At 38.8% G+C, this 20,636-nt stretch overlaps 1 protein-coding gene across 2 annotated transcripts in view; it reads right to left on the reverse strand.

Annotated features, from left to right (window-relative positions):
* PECR (peroxisomal trans-2-enoyl-CoA reductase) overlaps positions 1 to 20,636 on the reverse strand; it is a 36,688-nt gene that overhangs the window by 10,306 nt on the left and 5,746 nt on the right. For both annotated transcript variants that reach the window (XM_010861155.1, XM_010861156.1), the window contains exons 2-5: positions 16,898 to 17,031; positions 14,758 to 14,923; positions 7,028 to 7,109; positions 519 to 615 (exon numbers count right to left, since the gene is read on the reverse strand). In XM_010861155.1, the coding sequence (XP_010859457.1) occupies positions 519 to 615; positions 7,028 to 7,109; positions 14,758 to 14,923; positions 16,898 to 17,031 (479 nt within the window). The remainder of the gene's footprint in view (positions 1 to 518; positions 616 to 7,027; positions 7,110 to 14,757; positions 14,924 to 16,897; positions 17,032 to 20,636) is intronic.

Below are 20,636 nucleotides of genomic sequence, written 5' to 3' on the forward strand. Positions count from 1 at the left end.
AGAAAAATAAAGTCTGACACTGTTTCCATTGTTTCCCCATCTGTTTGCCATGAAGTGATGGGACCGGATGCCATGATCTTAGTTTTCTGAATGTTGAGTTTTAAGTCAACTTTTTCACTGTCCTCTTTCACTTTCATCAAGAGGCTCTCTAGTTTTTCTTCGCTTTCTGCCATAAGGGTGGTGTCATCTGCACATCTGAAGTTATTGATTTTTCTCCCGGCAATCTTGATTCTAGCTTGTGCTTCATCCAGCCCAGCATTTCAAGCTTATATATCACTATTTTGTAACTATTTCACAGATAATTCTCGTATACAGCCAGGATTGAGAATCACTGACTTAATTTAACCTTCTTGACAATCTGGTTGTAAATCAAAGCATACTTCTTTCTGATTTTATCTATTTTTAAAAGCCAATCTTTTCTAGTACACATGCATATTAACAAATACCTCTATGAACAACACAAATGAAATCAGAAAAGCACAATTTGTCAAGAGCTTTCATATTGAACATTTACGTACGGGGGCAACACTATTGATCCTTACTCCACTGCTGGCCCATTCCAAAGCTAAGGACTTGGTGAGGTTGTAAACACCTTCTCTGGCAGCTCCGCTATGCCTTTAAAAGACAAAATACAAACATCACCATCAGCTTCTATTGACCATGTCTCATATTACCTAAACTGATAGGTTTACCAGTGACCTGTCAGAGTCCCACAAGAAGATTCTTATTATGAGTCCCTGTCTGAGCCATAAAAAAGAACCAGGTCCTTCAATATTAAAGTGAAACCATAGCTATCTGCTCGTCAAACAAATCTCACATAAGTCAAGGCCCACATCTTCCTGTTTGCATGCATGTTCCGTCATGTGCAACTCTTTTGAGATCCCATGGACTGTAGCCCTTCAGGCTCCTCTGTCCAGGGAATTTTCCAGGCAACACTACTGGAGTGGGTTGCCATTTCCTACTCCAGGGGATCATCCCAACCCAGGGAATGAACCTGCATCTCTTGCATCTCCTGCGCTGGCAGGTGGATTTTACCATTGCGCCACCTGGGAAGCCCCAAGGCCCACACAAGTTTCCCCCAAATCACCATGTGCAAAACAGGAATATTTTGAGGAACTTTTAATTATGAAAGAAAATAAGTAAATTGGTAATTTGGAGGGTTACAAGTGTGGTTATTCTTTAAATCAATTTTAGGTAATAAGGTATATGAAATTCATATGTCAGGCTAGAAACAATATCAAAAGAACATCTAGACATACCAAAATTTAAATAAATGTTAAGATATTTCCAGGGAAGAGGTTCAAAATATTTTGGTCTGCACCCATATGGTGCAAAAGGTAGAGACATACCATGGTTTAGAATTTCCAAGCATGTAACCACTCCTTACTAGAGATTACCTCTAGAGCCCCAATTTCCTGATGAAAGCCCACTCCCACCCCAGTGTCGGCTGCAGAGCCCTAGCAGGACTCCAGGCAGAAGCCAACTGCTCCCATCTGCCAGAGTTACCTGAGCAACCTCATCATCATCAAATGCAGCCAACACCTGTGTCACACTACATCCACCCATCCCGGGGGGATTCACAAGACGGGTTTCCTTGCTTGACACCAATGCTAGGAGGGGCCCTTCTGGAGTACCTCCCAGCTGGGCAGGGTCACAGGGTTAATGCGTTGCTTTACACTACCGGAAGCAAGAGGCGGGAACAGAACAGATGAGCGTCTGCAGGACGCACAGTCAAGTCCGGGCCCTCTTCTGTGAGGAGGACCTAGAGGTGCTTCTCCCCTTGTCCTCATCCCCTGACCACCAGGGCCACCACATGAAGTCCAGACTCTCGAACAGCCCTCAACCCCCCACACGCCTCTCGAGAGAGAGAAGCAGGTGGAAGACCAGAGACAGAAAGTACTTTCTGAATTTCAGCATGGGAAGCAGTCTGCAGAATGTGAGCAAGAGGCGGTTGAAGGGTGGCGGAATACGCCCCCCGAAGTATGCTGCTGCCCTGGTGGAGCGATCATTTTCAGCTGGGGTCCCTTGAAAAACAGCAGATGCAGAGAGAGGCTTTCTCAGAGAGAGGCTTTCTCTAAACTCCCCTTATTGGCCAAATGGAAGTGAGTGTCATAAATCCCCTCCCCGGGAGTCTCTTCAACCAGGGGAGGCTGACTGTTGTCACGGGTGGGAGACTAGAGGTCAACGCCACATCCGAACAAACATCGTCACCGACTATCATATCTCCCGTCTATTCTTCAAAAGGCCCATCCATCTTTCCTAAAGATCATCTACTCCCCACCCTAAGAGGCCTATAACCCCTCTCCCTATTCCCTATTAAGTGAAAATGAAAGTCAGTCATGTCTGATTCTTGGCAACCCCATGGACTATACAGTCCATGGAATTCTTTAGGCCAGAATACTGGAGTGGGTAGCCTTTCCCTTCTCCAGGGGCTCTTCCCAACCAAGGGACTGAACCCAGGTCTCCGTATTGCAGATTCTTTACCAGCTGAGCCATGAAGGAAGCCCAAGAATACTGGAGTGGGTAGCCTCTCCCTTCTCCAGTGGATCTTCCCGACTCAGGAATCGAACCAGGGTCTCCTGCATTACAGGTGGATTCTTTACCAACTGAAAGATCAGGGAAGCCCATTCCCTACTAAGACAGTGTTTAATCCTAAATTCAAAGCCCCAACAGGCAGTCACTTATTTTTCCCTAGGTATCTCCCATGTATACATGAGGTACACATGTGAAATCAACTTCTTTTTGTTTTTCTCTTGCTCATCTGTCTTTTATTACAGGGGTCTCAGCTAAGAGCTCAGAAGGGCACAGGGAAAATTATTTTTCCTCCCCTGCATAGTTCTCTCAAGGTTAGCTGATGAAGAGAAGGACATTTAATACAGACTCAGTGCAACCACAATAGCATCTTCAGACTACATCTCCACACTCAAAGATCTACTGAAGAGGCTGGCAGAGAAGAGTGTGATGTCAGAAGGGAAACTGCTGCTGGATGGTGAGACCACCTACGACAGGTATGACAACCTGAAGCCCCAGTTCTCTGTTCGTTCCATAAGGAAGAAAGGATATGCCCTGCCTCTGCAGTATTTGGCACTGAAGAAAATTACACAGAAATTGAAAGTTACTCTGGATCTTTGAAACAGCACATCCTAATCTGTTTGTTTCTGGGGATTGAAAAAAAAAAAAAAGGTAACATTTGTGAAGAAAAAGCAGAGAGTTTATCCAGAGAGATTTACTGCTTATCCAGTGTTGCAGTGAAAAGGGGGGCAAAGAAAAAGTGAGTTTTTCTTTCCTTTCCTGAGAACAAAGAAGATGGAGAGAACAGTGAGCAGATCCGGTTATTCCTCGTTTTTACTTTAACTGTTCCTAACCTGTTCTGCCCCCTAACTCTGCATGGACTACATTCTGCACCTACTGTCCTTTAACTCTGTGTTAATTACATCCTGAATTTGGTGCCACCTGTACAGAAGTCTCTTGGCAAACCACCCCTTGTGATTTTTCTCTTTTGCATTATAGAAAGAGGGCCGGAGTACAGTTCATAAAAGACAATGGATCCAACCACCAGGCTACTGGACTGCCAGACCCAATTATTGGGCTATCTGAACCAACCTATGACTGTTTTTGAATCAGTGCAAGAGGAAGAAGAATACAAGATCCTTATACCTTTATTCCTCATCTCCAATCCCTGACTGCTAGCCCTCATCTATATAATCCTCCAGATTCCTCTAGGAAGGCAGGGGCACAGCTCTTGAGGCACAAGCCTACTGTGTTCGCCCCTCCACTGGGTGAGGATTAAAGCCACCTTTCTAGTTCCTCTAAACTCTCTGTATTTTTTTCTTCAGCTTCAATGGGCATAGGAAAGTAAGATTTTGGCAATATCACCAGCAGTCCTGTGTTCTGAAGGATTTGATTCTGGCTGGCATTGCTGGGAGTTCCAGGTGGGTTAGACACCTGAATGGACCACAGGGTTTATAAAAACACCCTTTCCAGGAAGGGAAAGTGACCCCCATCAAAACAGAACAGATGGCGGACAATTCAGCTGCAGGTTGGTGACCGTGCTATATGGGCTTTGTTCCAGCCACTCTTCTTTTAAAGCAAAAGCCCAGAGAGAAGGAAGGGAAGGGCATTTATCTGGACTACAAGTTCTGTGAGATTTCATTTCACCATCTGAATAACAAGCCTCATAGCCATTCTTTCACCGAGAACAGTTTCTGAAATACTAAGGCCTTATTTCTGTATCAGATGTGATTTAAAATGTCTACCCATCTGTGCAGGAGGAGATTATGAGTGATAAACCACCTGAAAGGCTATCACACCGCTTCATTTCCTTCCTATCATTTATGAATAGGAGGTAGAATAACATCCACCTCTCAGTGAATCTAGTACTAACAAAACTTTTAAATCCTTCTAAAACTTAAAACATATAAATGAAATCATACATACATGATCTTTTCCATCTGGCTTCTTTCACTCAGAATATTATTTTCGGATTTATCCACATTGCTGCATGAATCAATAGTTCACTTTTCATTTCTGAGGAATACATTATATAGCTAAACCATAATTTGTTTATTCATTCATTCATTGATAGGTATTTGGGCCATGAATTCTCTCTCCATGAGAGATACCAAGCCTGTCTCTTGCCCTTGTAATTATTGACAATGACCCAAAAGATCAGCCGGTCAGTCTAAGCTCCTTTGCATAGATTGCAGTGGAAATTGGACTACTCTTAGATGATACTGAAAATGTCAGGAAATGATCAGAACCAGAGAAACATGTGTGAAAACAACAATGCAATTCAAACACACAAACAAGAGATACTCAGGTAGCCTTTTAACAAATGAATAGATGATCCACTGAGATACTATATCTTGCCCATCAGAGTTGTCCAGAAATTGACAAGACACATTTTTCGTGAGGCTCTGAGGAACAGGCACTCTTGTTCATTGCTGATGGGACAGCAAAAAGCAAAGAAACTTGCAAATGCCTAACAGGATGCCTTTACCCTCTACCCAGCAATCCAACTTTGGGGATGTACCCTGAAGATGCTGCTGCTGCTGTTGCTAAATCATTTCAGTCATGTCCGACTCTCTGCAACTCTATGGACTGTAGCCCAGCACGCTTCTCTGTTCATGGGATTCTCCAGGTAAGAATATTGGAGTGGGTTGTCATGCCCTTCTCCAGGGGATCTTCCTGACCCAAGGATGGAACCCATATCTCTTATGTCTCCTGCATCTGCAGATGGGCTCTTTACAACTAGCACCACTTGGAAAGCCCACCCTAAAGATATACCTCTGCAAATATGAAAGAAGTATTTATAATGTTATTCATTGCAGAATTATCTGTAATAGCAAAATATAGAAACAACACAAATTTCTATTAAATTTGAGACAATGTGTGCTTTGGAAATAATCAATTTGAAAAGAAGTCTGTGACTTCATAGTGGTATACTAAAAAAGTTAATAATATTAATAACATATATTAAAGAAGTGATGGTTGTAATATTAATAAAAGTCTTTCTACAAAAGAGTATCATCTAAAGAATCTGCCTGTAATGCAGGAGACCTAGGTTCAATCCCTAAGTTGGAAAGATCCCCTGGAGAAGGAAATGCACTCCAGTATTCTTGCCTAGAGAATCCCATGAACAGAGGAGCCTGGTGGGCTACAGTCCATAGGGTTGCAAAGAGTCGTACATGACTAACTAAGCACTGTACCATCAACTAAAAAGCACAGAAGCAACTATGAAGTCAGAAAAACCCACATTTTCACAGCCCCAGTGTAATGAGTGATTCACAAAAGGGTCAACAATGGTTGCTAAAATCATGGTGGCAAACAATATTAACAGAGTACCAAATTATTGCTGTATCAATTACTTACTAATTGTAAAGGGATTAAGATCACCACCTTACTTAACAGGTTATTTCTGGGATGAAAGAGTATGGAGGACTTGACTTTCTACATTATATAGTTGTTTGTTTAAACTAGCATGCATAATTTAATACTAAGATAGGTCTACTCCACAAAAACAGAAATTCTGTGTTAGAAAGTTTTTTATAAAATTTTAATTTAAAAAATGGAAAGAATCAGAGCTTACAAGATACAAAAGGAATCAGCATAACTCATTTTTTTTTTTTAATCATACTCTTTAACTATTAAACTTGGTCAAGTAGCTTCCTGGTATGTTTTTCAACTTTTTGTTTTGAGTAGCCTTTTAGCTATTATGAAAGAATCTACCACGCCAGTAGGCTGTTCATTTACTTTCTTTAAAAAAAAATGTTAACCAACTATAAACCAATATAAAATAAAAAAGTTTAAAAAAATTTTTTAAATCAGTTTCCAAAATAAAAATTTATTAAAATCAGAATAAGAGTCAAATAGGTCAAATTCTATTATGGAACAATAATTTACTAGCAGTTCTATTTAAATCTGGATAGGTATATCCATAATGCTCAAAACTAAATTATCATAGATTGGTTTCATTTCCTCATTTTAACCAGAAAGATGTCTCCAGATACATTTAGTTACATCTGGATTAGGACTGCCAGATAAAATACAAGACATTCAGTTAAATGTGAATTTTTACAGGAGACAACAAATCATTTTTAGCATAAACATGCCCCATGTGGAAATTCCCTGGCAGTCCAGTGGTTAGGACTCCACCCTTCCACTGCAGGAGGGCATGGGTTCGGATACCCTGGTGAGAGAATTAAAAACCCGCAAGCGCACTGTGTGGCCAAAACAGACAAAAACAACAAGAATGCTCCATGAGATATTTGGGACATACTGATAAAAAAAAATTATTTAACTGGGCCTATTACTGTTTTTATTTCCTTGGAAAATTGGGTAACCCTAATATGAATGGTAATGTTTTAGAAGTACGTTTCAAAGTTCAATAAAGGGAATTTTAAGTATTGGAGTCCCAATGCATTATAGGGATTAACAATCTCTATTTAAGAAAACCGCTCTAACCTACTCCCCAGCTATTCAACGGACAAACCCAAAGACATAGGAAGAAAAAAATGTAAGTGCTTACACAGCTCCTGGAAATCCATTTTTAGTCAGTACAGTGATATTGACAATAGATCCTCCATGTTCTTTCATCCAGGAGTTGTAAACTGCAGGAGACAGAAAGACAATCCTATTAAACAGTGTCCTGACTCTTCCCTGATACCGTGTTCCAGCTTGCTGCTTATACGATATTTTTAAAATTCTAATTTATATTTTTTTATAAAAATATTGAGGTATAATTTACTTTGACAGCACATATAGATAACATAAAATTCATCCATTTTCTGTGTATGACTTAATGGTTTTTAATAAATACATATCACCACAGTCCAGTTTTCAAATATTTCTGTCACTCCAAAAAGTCCCTTTGTGACCATTTGCAGTCCAACCCATCCCCAGGCAAACGTTCATCTACATTCTCTTTCTATAGATTTGCCCTTTCTGAATATTTCATTTATTTGGTCATTTGTGCCTGCCTTCTTTAACTCAGAATAGTTTTGGGGAGGTTCATCCATACTGTAACACATGAAAATAAAAATGTTACTTTCTATTTAGTATTTAGCTAAATAGTATTCTATCGTGTGTACATTCCATATTTTATTTACCCATTCACCAACTGATGAACAACTGGACAGATTCCACTTTTGGATGATTATGAATACAAGTCTTTGTGTGGACATACGTATTTGCTTCTAGTAGGGAGCTACCGACAAGTGGAACTGCTGTGTCATATGCTAAATCTGCATATGACCTGGTAGCTCAGATGGTAAAAAATCTACCTGCAATGCAGGAGACCCTGGTTCAATCCCTGGGTCAGAAGATCCCCTGGAGAAGTAAATAGCTACCCATTCCAGTATTCCTGGGCTCCAAAATCACTGCAGATGGTGACTGCAGCCATGAAATTAAAAGACACTTGCTCCTTGGAAGAAAAGCAATAACAAACCTAAACAGCATATTAAAAAGCAGAGACATTACTTTGCTGACAAAGGTCCATATAGTCAAAGCTATGGTTTTTCCTGTAGTCATGTATGGATGTGAGAGCTGGACCATAGAGAAGGCTGAGCATTGAAGTGAAAAGAAAGTGAAAGTGGCTCAGTTGTGTTCGACTCTTTGTGACCCCATGGACTATACAGTCCATGGAATTCCCCAGGCCAGAATACTGGAGTGGGTAACCGTTCCCTTCTCCATGGGATCTTCCGAACCCAGGGATGGGAACCCAGGTCTCCCACATTGCAGGCAGATTCTTTAACAGCTGAGCCACAAGGGAAGCCCTATTAAATAGTGCTTGACTCTTACCTGATACCATTCCAGCTTGCGGCTTATATGATATTTTTTAAATTCTAATTTATATTTTCTTTTTAAAAAAATTTTTATTGAGGCACTGAAGAATTGATGGTTTTGAACCATGGTACTGGAGAAGACTCTTGAGAGTCCCTTGGACTGCAAGGAGATCAAACGAGTCCATCCTAAAGGAAATTAATCCTGAATATTCATTGGAGGGACTGATGCTGAAACTGAAGCTCCAGTAATTTGGCCACCTGATGCAAAGAGCTGACTCATTAGAAAAAGACCCTGATGCTGGGAAAGATAGAAGGCAGGAGGAGAAGGGGACCACAGAGGATGAGATGGTGGATGGCATCACCGACTCAACAGACATGAGTTTGAGCAAGCTCTGGTGGATGGTGAAGGAGAGGGAAACCTGGCGTGCTGCAGTCCATGAGGTCGCGAAGAGTTGGACACAACTGAGCAACTGAACAGTAACAACCAGTATTCGTGCCTGGAAAATTCCATTGACAGAGGAGCCTGGTGGGCTACAGTGCATGGGGTTGCAAATAGTCTGACACAACTGAGCGACTAACAAACACACATACATGTTAAATCTATGCTTAACTTTTTAAGAAACTGCTTAACTATTTTCCAAAGTGTTTTCACCATTTTACAGTCTCATCAGAAATGCAGGAGGGTTCCAGTTTCTCCACAAAATTATCTGGCTTTTTGGTTAAAGCCATTCTAATGGGTATAGTGTGGTATCTTACTGAGACTTTGATTTGCATTTTTTTAATGACTTAAATGGTGTTAAGAATCTTCTCATGTGCTTATTCACCATTTGTATATCTTATTTGGTGACCCATCTATTCAAATCTTTTGCCTTTTTTTAAATTTGGGTTGCTTTTATAAGACTTTTTGTATATTCTGGATATAAGTCTGTTATTAGATATGTGATTTGTAAAACGTTCTTTCCAATCTGTGGTTTATTTTTTCATTTTCTTATTAGTGTCATTTGAAGCACAAACATGTTTAATTTTGATTAAGTCCAATTACAATTTTTTATTTAATTGATGTACTTTTAGTGGGTATCTTAGGATTCTGCCTAACCCAAAGTCATAAAGATTTTTTCCCTTACTTGCTTCTAAGTTTTATAATTTTATTTCCTGCGTTTAGGTCCATGATCCTAATTTTGGACTTTCAGTTAACTTTTATTTATTATGTGAGGTAAGACTCTTTTGCATGTGGATATCCAACTTTACCGGCACTGTTTGTTGATGAGACTCTCATTTCCCCAGAGAACTGCCTCGGCACGTCTGATGAAAATCAATTGATCATAAATATTAGGATTTACTTCTGGATTCTCAATTCTGTTTCATTGATCTATACATCTATTCTTATGCCAGTGTTATACTGTCTCATCTTAAAATCAATAAACAGTTTTGAAATCAAGAAGTATTTCTTCTTTTGTAAAATTGCTTTGGCTATTTTGAGTCCTTTGCATGTCCATATATATTCTAGGATCAGTTTGTCCATTTTTGCAAAAGGATTGATAAGGACTGCATTGAACCTACAGATCAATTTGGAAAGAACTACCATCTTAAAAATATTAAGTCTTTCAATTCATAAACACAGAATGTCTTTCCATTTATCTACATCTTCTCTCGTTTCTCTCAGCAATGTTTTGCAGTTGTTAGCATATAAACCTTATACTATTTTGCTAACTTTATTTGTAAATATTTTATCCTTTTTGAAGGCAATTTGAAATTTAGGCAAACTTTCTATTCACACAAATCAAGGCAATATTAGAGATGTACATCAGGACTCACTTCAGTGGACGTCCAGTTTTTAGAATGGAAAGACCAGAGAACAATTCAATACCTATTTCTATTAAAAGCTTGAGCAAAAGCAAGCTTTTCTATCCACTACTATTTAATGCTTTTAGTGAATTCTCACTAAATCGTGTTATGACAAAAAAAAAGGAGGTAAAACCACAAGAAAACATAAAATACAATATTTTTTAAATCTAAGACAATTTTTTCATACCCTGGTGGCTCAGATGGTAAAGAATTTGCCTACAATGCAAGAGACCCTGGTTCGATCCCTGGGTTGGGAAGATCCCCTTGAGAAGGGAATGGCAACCCACTCCAGTATTCTTGTCTGGAGAATTCCATGGACAGAGGAGCCTGGTGAGCTACAGTCCATGGGTGGCAAAGAGTTGGACATGACTGAGTAACTGGTCCAGTGGCTAAGACTCCATGCTCCCAATGCAAGGGGCCTGGGTTCGATCCCTGGTCAGGGAACTAGATTTCACATGCTACAACTAAAAGATCCTACTTGCCACAACTAAGACCCAATGCAGCCAAATAAATAAATAAACAAATATTTTTTTTAAAAAGAATTAATAATTAGGAAGTGTGAAGATGTAGAAACAAAGAATAGGTGTTGGGCTGGGAAACTGGTAAAAACTTATAAATCAGATACATAGCAGAGTCCCTGAAAGATACAGATAAAGGCTTGACACACATTCCTAAGTTGTTTTTACAGGAAGACCCTCACCAGATGAAAACTGCTGACTGCAAGCACGCATAAGCTAGACCAGCTGAAACCAAAAGATCAGTGATGCTCAAAACTTCACCTGGACGCCAACCAAGCTGAAAATTGTGCATGAGCTGATCACCTGCCCTGCAGCTCCCTCCCTAACACTGACGTTAAAAACTCTCCCTTGGGGCTTCCCTGGTGGCTCAGTGGTACAGAATCTGCATGCCAACGAAGGACACATGGGTTCCATCTCCCATCTGGGAAGATCCCACAGGCTGCAGAGCAACTAAAGCTGGTACGCCACAACTACTGGGCCTGTGCGCTAGAGCCCAGGAGCCTCAACTGCTGAAGCTCGCCTGCCCTAGAGCCTGTGCTCTATACCAAGAGAAGCCACTGCAATAAGCCTTCCCACTGCAACTAGAGTAGGCCCCGCTCTCTACACTACAGAAAAGTGAGAGCAGCAACAAGACCCAGGACAGCCAAAAGTAAAATAAGTTATGGGGAAAAAAAACAAAACCCTTCCCTGAAAGCTATTAGGGAGTTCACATCTTTTGAGCATAAGCTGCTCACTCTCCCCATACTTTCCTTCACGGCAACCCAAAGTTCAGTTGACTGGCTTCACCACATGCAGGCGAGCAGACCCAAGTTTGATTCAGTAACATATCAGTATAGCTTCCTAGATTTCTGTTGGAACAAAATATTCTAGGCTTTTCGTGCACATTTGCTCCCCCAGACCTGTAATAAGCTGTTTCACTAAGGAATCCCAGTTCCTTTTAACTGGAAGTAACATTCAGAGATCACATAAAGGATGCTAGGAGAACACACTGTCACTGAATTAATAGCTGTTTCTTTTCAGGGGACAAAGCCAGGGAATACATATTTTATTTTAAAGAAAAAATATATCTTGAGTCCATGCTAATGTTTCTAATTAAATTCTGGACTATAGGGGTTTTTATTCAGCCTCATCTGTCTACATTCACTTCTCCTTTTGCCAATGCCAAAAATCTTGGTTCTCAATTGCACTAAAATAACTTATTTACAGAGACATGGAGGCCTGGCATGCTGCAGTCCATGGGGTCGCAAAGAGTCAGGCACGACTGAGCGACTGAACTAAACTGATTTACTCGCTTTAGCCCACAGGACACACCATAAGTCTCCGAATAATATCGCCAACACTACTAGATTTTAAGGGAAATTCCAATATGATTATGTGATAATTGATCTTACTGAATTACTGTATATTTCCTTTGGTGTGATAATGGTATTGCAGTTGCATAGACAACATTTCTTTATTCTTTAAAAATGTAAGTCAAAGTGTGATGATGTATGCAATTCACTTTTAAATTATTTGTGAAAAGGGTGTGGGGTGTTGAGAGGAGATAGAAAGCGAGCGAGGATGAGAGGGGGAAAGACACAGAGATTAGAGAATGCAAATACAGCAAAATGTTAGCTTGGTGAACCTAAATGAAAGGTATACAGACAGGGAGCAGAGATACAGTAAGTTCAGTTCCAGACCATCACAACAATGCAATATTGCAATAAAGTGAATCACACAAATTTTTTTTCTTTCCCAGTGCATATAAAAGTTATGTTTACACTATACTATAGTCTATTAAACGTACAACAGCATTATGTCTAAAAAAAAAGTACCTTAATTTAAAAAATATTTTATCACTAAAAAATGCTAACCATCACCTGAGCCTTCAGCAAGTCATAATCTTTTTGCAATAGTATCATCAAAAATCACTGATCACAAATCATCATAACAAATATAATAATGAAAAAGTTTGAAATATTGTGCTAACTACCAAAATACGACACAGAGACCCAAAGTAAGCAAAAGCTGTTAGAAAAACATTGCTGACAGATTTGCTTGATGGGCAATAAAACAAAACATAATAAAACAAGGTATGCCTTAGAAGAGTTCATTGCATTATTATTTCTTTAGCTTTTTCATATATTCAAAATTTTTCCAAAAACAAATGGAGAGAAAAAAATTTCTACATTAGTAAAATGAATAATTAAAGGTTATAAAAAAGTCTAAATTCACCAGAAATTTAAACATGGATCTTTACACAATTCTTTAACAGCCGCATATGGTATCAAAGAGTACAAGCTGAAGAAGCTGAAACTTCAGGGCAGTCATGACTTAAATCATTTTAATTACATAAACAATACACATTCAATTTAGAAAAATTAGAAAAAGCAGAGAAGCAAAAAGAAAAAGATGAAAATAATATGTAATTTTACCTCCCAGAGATGTCAATGTTTTATTAGAAACTCTTTTAGAATTATCTCTATTTATATATAGCCATATAATAAATATATACTGTTTTTTGCAGAAATGTGATCACACTGGATAGAGTGTTTTAAACCTTTTTTTTCACTCAGTGATATCTAGGAATATCTTTTCATACTGAGAAGTAGACTTTTGTACCTATATTTTTAGTGGCTGCATAGTACTTTATCCTATAGATGTATAAACTTCACTCAACTAATATTTTACTTTAAAATATTTAAATGGTTTTCAGTTTTTCACTATTATTATTCTGGTATAGAAAAATATATGTCCCATATTCCTTGCTGTCAAAACCAAAAGCTAAGTCCCATTGTTTAAAGTAAAAACAAAATAAAAACTATAGGCCTTGGATTCTTTAATTCAATTCTGGCTAATAAAAATCATAACTGAATCTAGACTCTGCAAAGTTCTATTTAATGGAACTGATGGTTTGTAAGAGATTGCTGACTTGAGTGCTGGAAGATGTCAAAGCACTGAACTATGAAGGCTGAGTCAGAGACTAAAACCTGTCTCCTAGCACTCATTCTCTTCTTCTTACAAGAAATTGAATTTGTACTTAGGCACACAGCTAAAGATTCTATTTCCCAGTATCACTTATAGGTAGGCATAATCATTTAACTGAGTTTGAGTTGATGATGAATGTCAGTAAATGTAATGGTGCTACTTCCAGACAATGCTGTTAAGAAGAATGAATTTTACACTTCTCTGAATTCCTGCTGTCTAGAATGCAGTTATGATGGCAGGAACTGAAGCAGCCATTTTGGACTAGGGAATGGACATGTTAAAGACTGTAAACAAGAACAAAGATCCTTATTCCCTAAGGATTATGAAACTACCATACTATCCCTGGACTATACACCTTGAATTTTTATGTGAGGGAGAAATTAACTATCTTACTCAAGCTCCTATATTTTCCAGATCTCTACACTTCAGTAGTCAATCCTGTTGTCACAATTAATACAGAACTCTGTATTACCAGTTAGATAAAGCCTGAAAATGTCTTCAAGACCTTTGACTTAGAAATGTTAAGAATATAAAGCCTAATCCATGTTGGGGTAAAGACCCTGTGGGTCAGAATTATACTCATTTCACATTTTGCAGCATAGAAATGTCCTGAATAGCTTGTAAGGAAACTCTTCAGTTACCCAATTTCAGGGTTGAGTATTACCACCTATGAAAGATAACCTTTAATCCAAAAACTCTGCATGTGTGCTAGTTAATTATTAGTCAGAAAAAATGTAGACTCTGGTATTCTCCTTGAAGGTTTCACAGAATTAATAGGTCCTTACAATAGATTTAACAGATTCATTTCTTAAAAACAAAGTAAGTATGGCGTTTTCCTTAATTTAATGAAGCACTTTGTAGCTATATCTTTGTACAAATTCTTAATCATTTTTACATAACTTCCTAGAAATAAAATCAACAGATCAAGCAAATTCATATTTTTAAAATACTGCCAAATTACTCTCCAGAAATGTAGCAATTTACATGGCTATATTGTATGTAAGTTAAATTAGGGCAATAAGTGTTGATGACAATAAGTGTTGTGAGGGACTCAGTGTTCTGAGCCCCTCACAATTTCTCTTTCAGGTGCCCTATGATCTTAACATAAATACACTTTGACTTTTTGGATTATTGATCACACTTGCCTGCTTTGCACATGTAGAAGGTGCCTGTCAGGTTGGTTTCAATCACAGCATTCCACCCCTTTGAACTGATTTTTTCAGCAGGAGAGAAGAACTGGCCTCCTCCGTTGTTTACTAAGAAATTGATCTTACCATAAATATCTAAGGTGGATTTGACCAAATTATTTACCTAAAGAAAAACAGTAAAAGTGAACTAGTTATAGACAAATACTGTATGACAGCATTTATATGTAGAATCTAAAAAGTACAACAAACTAGTGAATATAACAACAAAAAAAGAAGCAGATTCATAGAGACAGAGCATAAACCAGTGGTTAGCAGCGTCAAGAGGGAAGCAGGGAGCAACAATGTAGGGGTAGGAGATTAAGAGCTACAGCCTGTTAGGTATAATATAAGTTAAATGAATATATTATACAACATGGGGAATATAGCAAATATTTTATGGTAACTATAAATGGAGTATCACCTTTAAAAATTATGAATCACTATATTATACACCTGCAACCTATGTAATATTGTACATCAATTATACTCCAGCAAACAAATAAAATTTTAAGAGTGAACTGGTTAATAACTAACTTGCTACTTGGACTTTACCATGTGCTTTAGGAGAGTAGCAGAGCTTACAATATCTCACAGTGAATAGTAACTCTGAGAACCATAATAAATGAAGATGTAGTCACAATAAATAAACCTGAAAACCCTGTGTCACCCACAGATCAATATGTTAAATACCCATATGCTTCAATATGCTTCATATCAATATGCTTCAATACCCATAGATCATAATGCTAAATTTAGAATTTTGATGACAAGATTTATCCAAGGATTTGGATCACTCATCCAATAATCTGTAAACTGTAAATATATATAATATCCTGGGTGTTCATTGGAAGGACTCATGTTGAAGCTGAAACTCCAATACTTTGGCCACCTGATGCAAAGAGCTGACTCATTTGAAAAGACCCTGAAGCTGGGAAAGATTGAGGGCAGGAGGAGAAGGGGACAACAGACGATGAGATGGTTGGATGGCATCACTGACTCAATAGACATGGGTTTGGGTGGACTCCAGAAGTTGGTGATGGACAGGGAGGCCTGGTGTGCTTCAGTTCACAGGGTCGCAGAGTCGGACACAACTGAGCGACTGAACTGAACTGAGCTGAATCTGTAAACAACTAACTCAGAATATTGGAGAGTGATGAAATAGACATTACAAAATGAGTTAAAGGGCAGAAGGCATGAAAGGTAGCCTCCAGACTAAACTGTTCTTGCTTAGCTTCCCTCCATGTCTTCCCTTCCTCTCTTTCTCCTGAGGCTACTTGCTGAGCGCCAAAGAATGGATGCTTTTGAACTGTGGTGTTGGAGAAGACTCTTGAGAGTCCCTTGGACTGCAAGGAGATCCAACCAGTCCATCCTAAAGGAGATCAGTCCTGGGTGTTCATTGGAGGGACTGATGCTGAAGCTGAAACTCTAATACTTTGGCCACCTGATGCCGAAAGCTGACTCATTTGAAAAGACCCTGATGTTGGGAAAGATTGAGGGCGGGAGGAGAAGGGGACGACAGAGGATGAGATGGTTGGATGGCATCACCAACACAGTGGACATAGGTTTGGGTGGACTCTGGGAGTTGGTGATGGACACGGAGGCCTGGTGTGCTGCAGTTCATGGGGTCGCAAAGAGTCGGACACGACTGAGCGAGTGAACTCAGAACTCAGCAAGATGGATGGACCTTGAAAATACCATACTATGTGAAATAAGAAAAACAAATACTATATGACCTCACTTATATGTGGAATCTAAAACATGACACAAATCAACATGTCTACAAGACAAAAACAGACTCACAGATACACAGAACACATTTGTGGTTGCCAAGGAGGAGAGAAGAATTGGGAGTGTGGGATTAGCAGACACAAGGCATTATATAAAGGATGGATAAACAACAAGGTCCCACTATATAGCGTACGAAACTATATTCAATATCCTGTGATGAACCATAATGGAAAAGAATATGAAAAAGGACACACACACACACACACACACATATATATAACTGAGTCACTTTGCTATACAGCAAAAATTAAACATGACATTGTAAATCAACTGTATTTCAATTTAAAAAAAAAAGAGAGATTAGCTTTACCTCCTCTTCATTACGGATGTTACATTTTATGGGAGTAACTTGAGCCTGGACCGTAGGAGACAGACTGGCATTCAGTTCATCTGCAGCAGATTTTAACCTATCAAACTTACGGGACGCAATGACCACATTACATCCTGAGGAGACAACAGTCAAAGAACAAGTAAATATTGATATATTTTCATTAATTGTCTACATTCCAAAAGCAAAAATGTTTAGAAAATATGAACAGAAATATGAATGAGAACGTCTGTTATGGTAATAGGAACTGAACTGATCCTAATTCAAACAGAACAACTAAAATAACTAAAACACTGAACAAATTATGCAACAAGGATTTCCAGGCATTGGGTATCAGGGGGCACAGGACAGTGACAGTGAACACAGGAAACAAATGTGAGCCCTATTATTATTCCAGACTGCTGCCTAGAGAGAGTCTTCAGACTGCAGCGTAGGCAGGAAGAATCCATTCAGAGCCCAGCAGGCTCCTGGGTAGAAGAGATGAAGTTGGGAGTCTGAGGAGGCTAAGACAGCTAGATTAAACAGCAACACAGAGACAAAGGAGGTACACAGGGAGAGAACTCCAGAGATCTCTCGAGTTCCCTCAGATCTTCAGCTGAGCACTGATCGGTACATATGAGAAAAGACACTATCTGAGGCTGGGGAAAGAACCAACCAAAATAAGCAGAAGGAACAAACCCTGACACTCGTACAGCACTAGACAAAAGTTAGTGTTCCAACCAAGAAAACACTCTGACAAGGTATTGGGCAAAGTACCCGGAGGGTATGGCCTCAATAGTGAAGCAAAATTAACGCTAGACTAAAGGCTGTTTAGGACAGTACTTAACAGAAAGAAAGCCTCTTTAAAGTATCAAACTGCTACCAAGTTAACTACATCACAGAACAAAGTTCAGCAATGTTTGCAACAATACAAAAATATCCATACAATGATAATAACATAGTTACCTAGGACCAAAACACCCAAGATTAAGCATCTTGTTACTCCCCGTGTTCTGCAACACAAACCCAGGCATATTGCTCTGAAGCAACAGCATACTTAAGAAAAATAAGTAATTTTTATTTTTTAATTTTGCAGAATGCAAAACTTTTGGTCAAGAGATTGAAGGAAGCGAAAGAAAAACAGCAGGAACAGATTGCCAAGAGAGGGAGGCTGTCCTCTCTGGGAGCTTCTACTTTCCAGTCCAGTCAAAATGTTCTATGAGTAACAAATAAATGTTAGTAACATTTGTTAACAAGTAACAAATAAAATGTTCCATGAGTAACAAGATGTTCTAAGAGTAACAAATAAATAAGAGCAGACATCAAAAAAAACAAAAAACAAAAAAAACAGCCTCCAACAAAGTAAAATTCAAATGTCTGAGATCCACTGAAAATCCACAAGGTACATAAAGAAGCAACGAAATACAACCCAGAATGAGGAGAGAAGTTAATTAATAAAAAGAGACCCAGGAATAACACTGACAACATAATTAAACAAACCAGAGATACAGTGGAAAATATTAAAAGCAGCCAGAGAAAAAGAACACAAAACACACAAAGAAGACAGAAGACTTCTTTTCAAAAACAACGCAAGCCAAGACAAGTACTTGAAAGTCCTAGGGGTGGGGAGATGACATGGGGGTTTTGGAACCTAGAACTCTTACCCCGTGAAAACAGATTTAAATTCCAGTTTCAGGGAAGAATGAATGGTGCTGTTATCCACTAAAATGAAGCCTGAATTGTTTGATGTTATCAGCTGGGGTTTGAAAAACGTACTGCTTGCCATTGTGTGTTTCTCCTCCCATTAATACATTAATGTTCCCACTTTTGTTAAATTATATATATCTATTAAATAATTAAATAATATAAATATTAAAAAAATAATGGCAAAATAAAGATTCATTCACACATATAGTATCCAGAAGAATTCTTGAAAACAGAACTTCACTACAAAAAGATTAAAGGAAGTTCTTTAAGCAGAAAGGCAATGATACCAGATGAAAATCTAAATCTACAGAAAAGAAAAGAGAGAACCAGAAATGGTCACTATGTGAGTAAATAAATATGAAGACTTTTCTTATTTCTATTGAAATCCTGCAAAAGTTGGTGCTTGTTGAAAGTAAAAATGGTATCAATGTATTGTAGGCGTTATCACACATGTAAAAGCAGAATGTATGAGGACAGCATTTAATTGTTACATGAATGTCTCCTGTACTGGGAGGCGGGGTTTTCACCTGTAGCACGACCTGGGAAGCCCACTGTATCCCTTACACTAATAGAGCATTTAAGCCTGTACTGGATAATAATTAACAGTCTCCTCCCACTCACTTTCGTCTCCTGGAGGACTGGGACCCTGTCATTGTTATAACTGTTATACTACAAACAGGCCACATATTCAATATTAACATATGGAACAGATGACATTTGGAAAGGTTAAAAAGTAAAATGGCTCTGCATTTTGGCCAGAACTAGTTGTATACACGGAGAAGGCAATGGCACCCCACTCCAGTACTCTTGCCTGGAAAATCCCACGGATGGAGGAGCCTGGTAGGCTGCAGTCCACGGGATCGATAAGAGGCGGGATCGCTAAGAGGCGGACACAACTGAATGACTTCACTTTCACTTTTCACTTTCATGTATTGGAGAAGGAAATGGCAACCCACTCCAGTGTTCTTGCCTGGAGAATCCCAGGGACAGCAGAACGCTAGAAGCACAAGCAGAGCCTGGTGGGCTGCCGTCTATAGGGTCGCACAGAGTTGGATACGACTGAAGCGACTTAGCAGCAGCAGCAGTTGTATACGAGGAGATAGTTTCTGTATATTAAAATAAGTCACTTAAAAAAAACTATCTTTCAAGCTGAGGTTATAATTTAGTGAATTCCATATGCAGACAATTTTTGGAAATTCTGATAGGTAATCTGAGAGCTTTACAAAGCAAGTATTAACTTCACCATGAATTCCTTGTAAGACAAGACTAAAAGAGAATTCAATTTATCAAAATTGATGTGTAATTTTCAACAAAGCATATATTATATTGTTAGGAAATAGCTCAACTGGAATTCCATCACATCCACTAGCTTTGTTCATAGTGATGCTTTCTAAGGCCCACTTGACTTCACATTCCAGGGTATCTAGCTCTAGGTGAGTGATCACACCATCATGATTATCTGGGTCGTGAAGATCTTTTTTGTACAGTTCTTCTGTGTATTCTTGCCACCTCTTCTTAATATCTTCTGTTTCTGTTAGGTCCATACCATTTCTGTCCTTTATCGAGCCCATCTTTGCATGAAATGTTCTCTTGGTATCTCTAATTTTCTTGAAGAGATCTCTAGTCTTTCCCATTCTGTTGTTTTCCTCTATTTCTTTGCATTGACCGCTGAGGAAGGCTTTCTTATCTCTCCTTGCTATTCTTTGGAACTCTGCATTCAGATGCTTATATCTTTCCTTTTCTCCTTTGCTTTTTGCTTCTCTTCTATTCACAGCTATTTGTAAGGCCTCCCCAGACAGCCATTTTGCTTTTTTGCATTTCTTTTTCATGGGGATGGTCTTGATACCTGTCTTCTGTACAATGTCACGAACCTGCATCCACAGTTCATCAGGCACTCTATCAGATCTAGTCCCTTAAATCTATTTCTCACTTCCACTGTATAATCATAAGGGATTTGATTTAGGTCTTACCTGAATGATCTAGTGGTTTTCCCCACTGTCTTCAACTTAAGTCTGAATTTGGCAATAAGGAGTTC

Source organism: Bison bison, unplaced genomic scaffold (genome assembly GCF_000754665.1).
Source record: "Bison bison bison isolate TAMUID 2011002044 unplaced genomic scaffold, Bison_UMD1.0 scf7180017864471, whole genome shotgun sequence".
In the NCBI taxonomy this organism is placed as follows: Eukaryota; Metazoa; Chordata; class Mammalia; order Artiodactyla; family Bovidae; genus Bison; species Bison bison.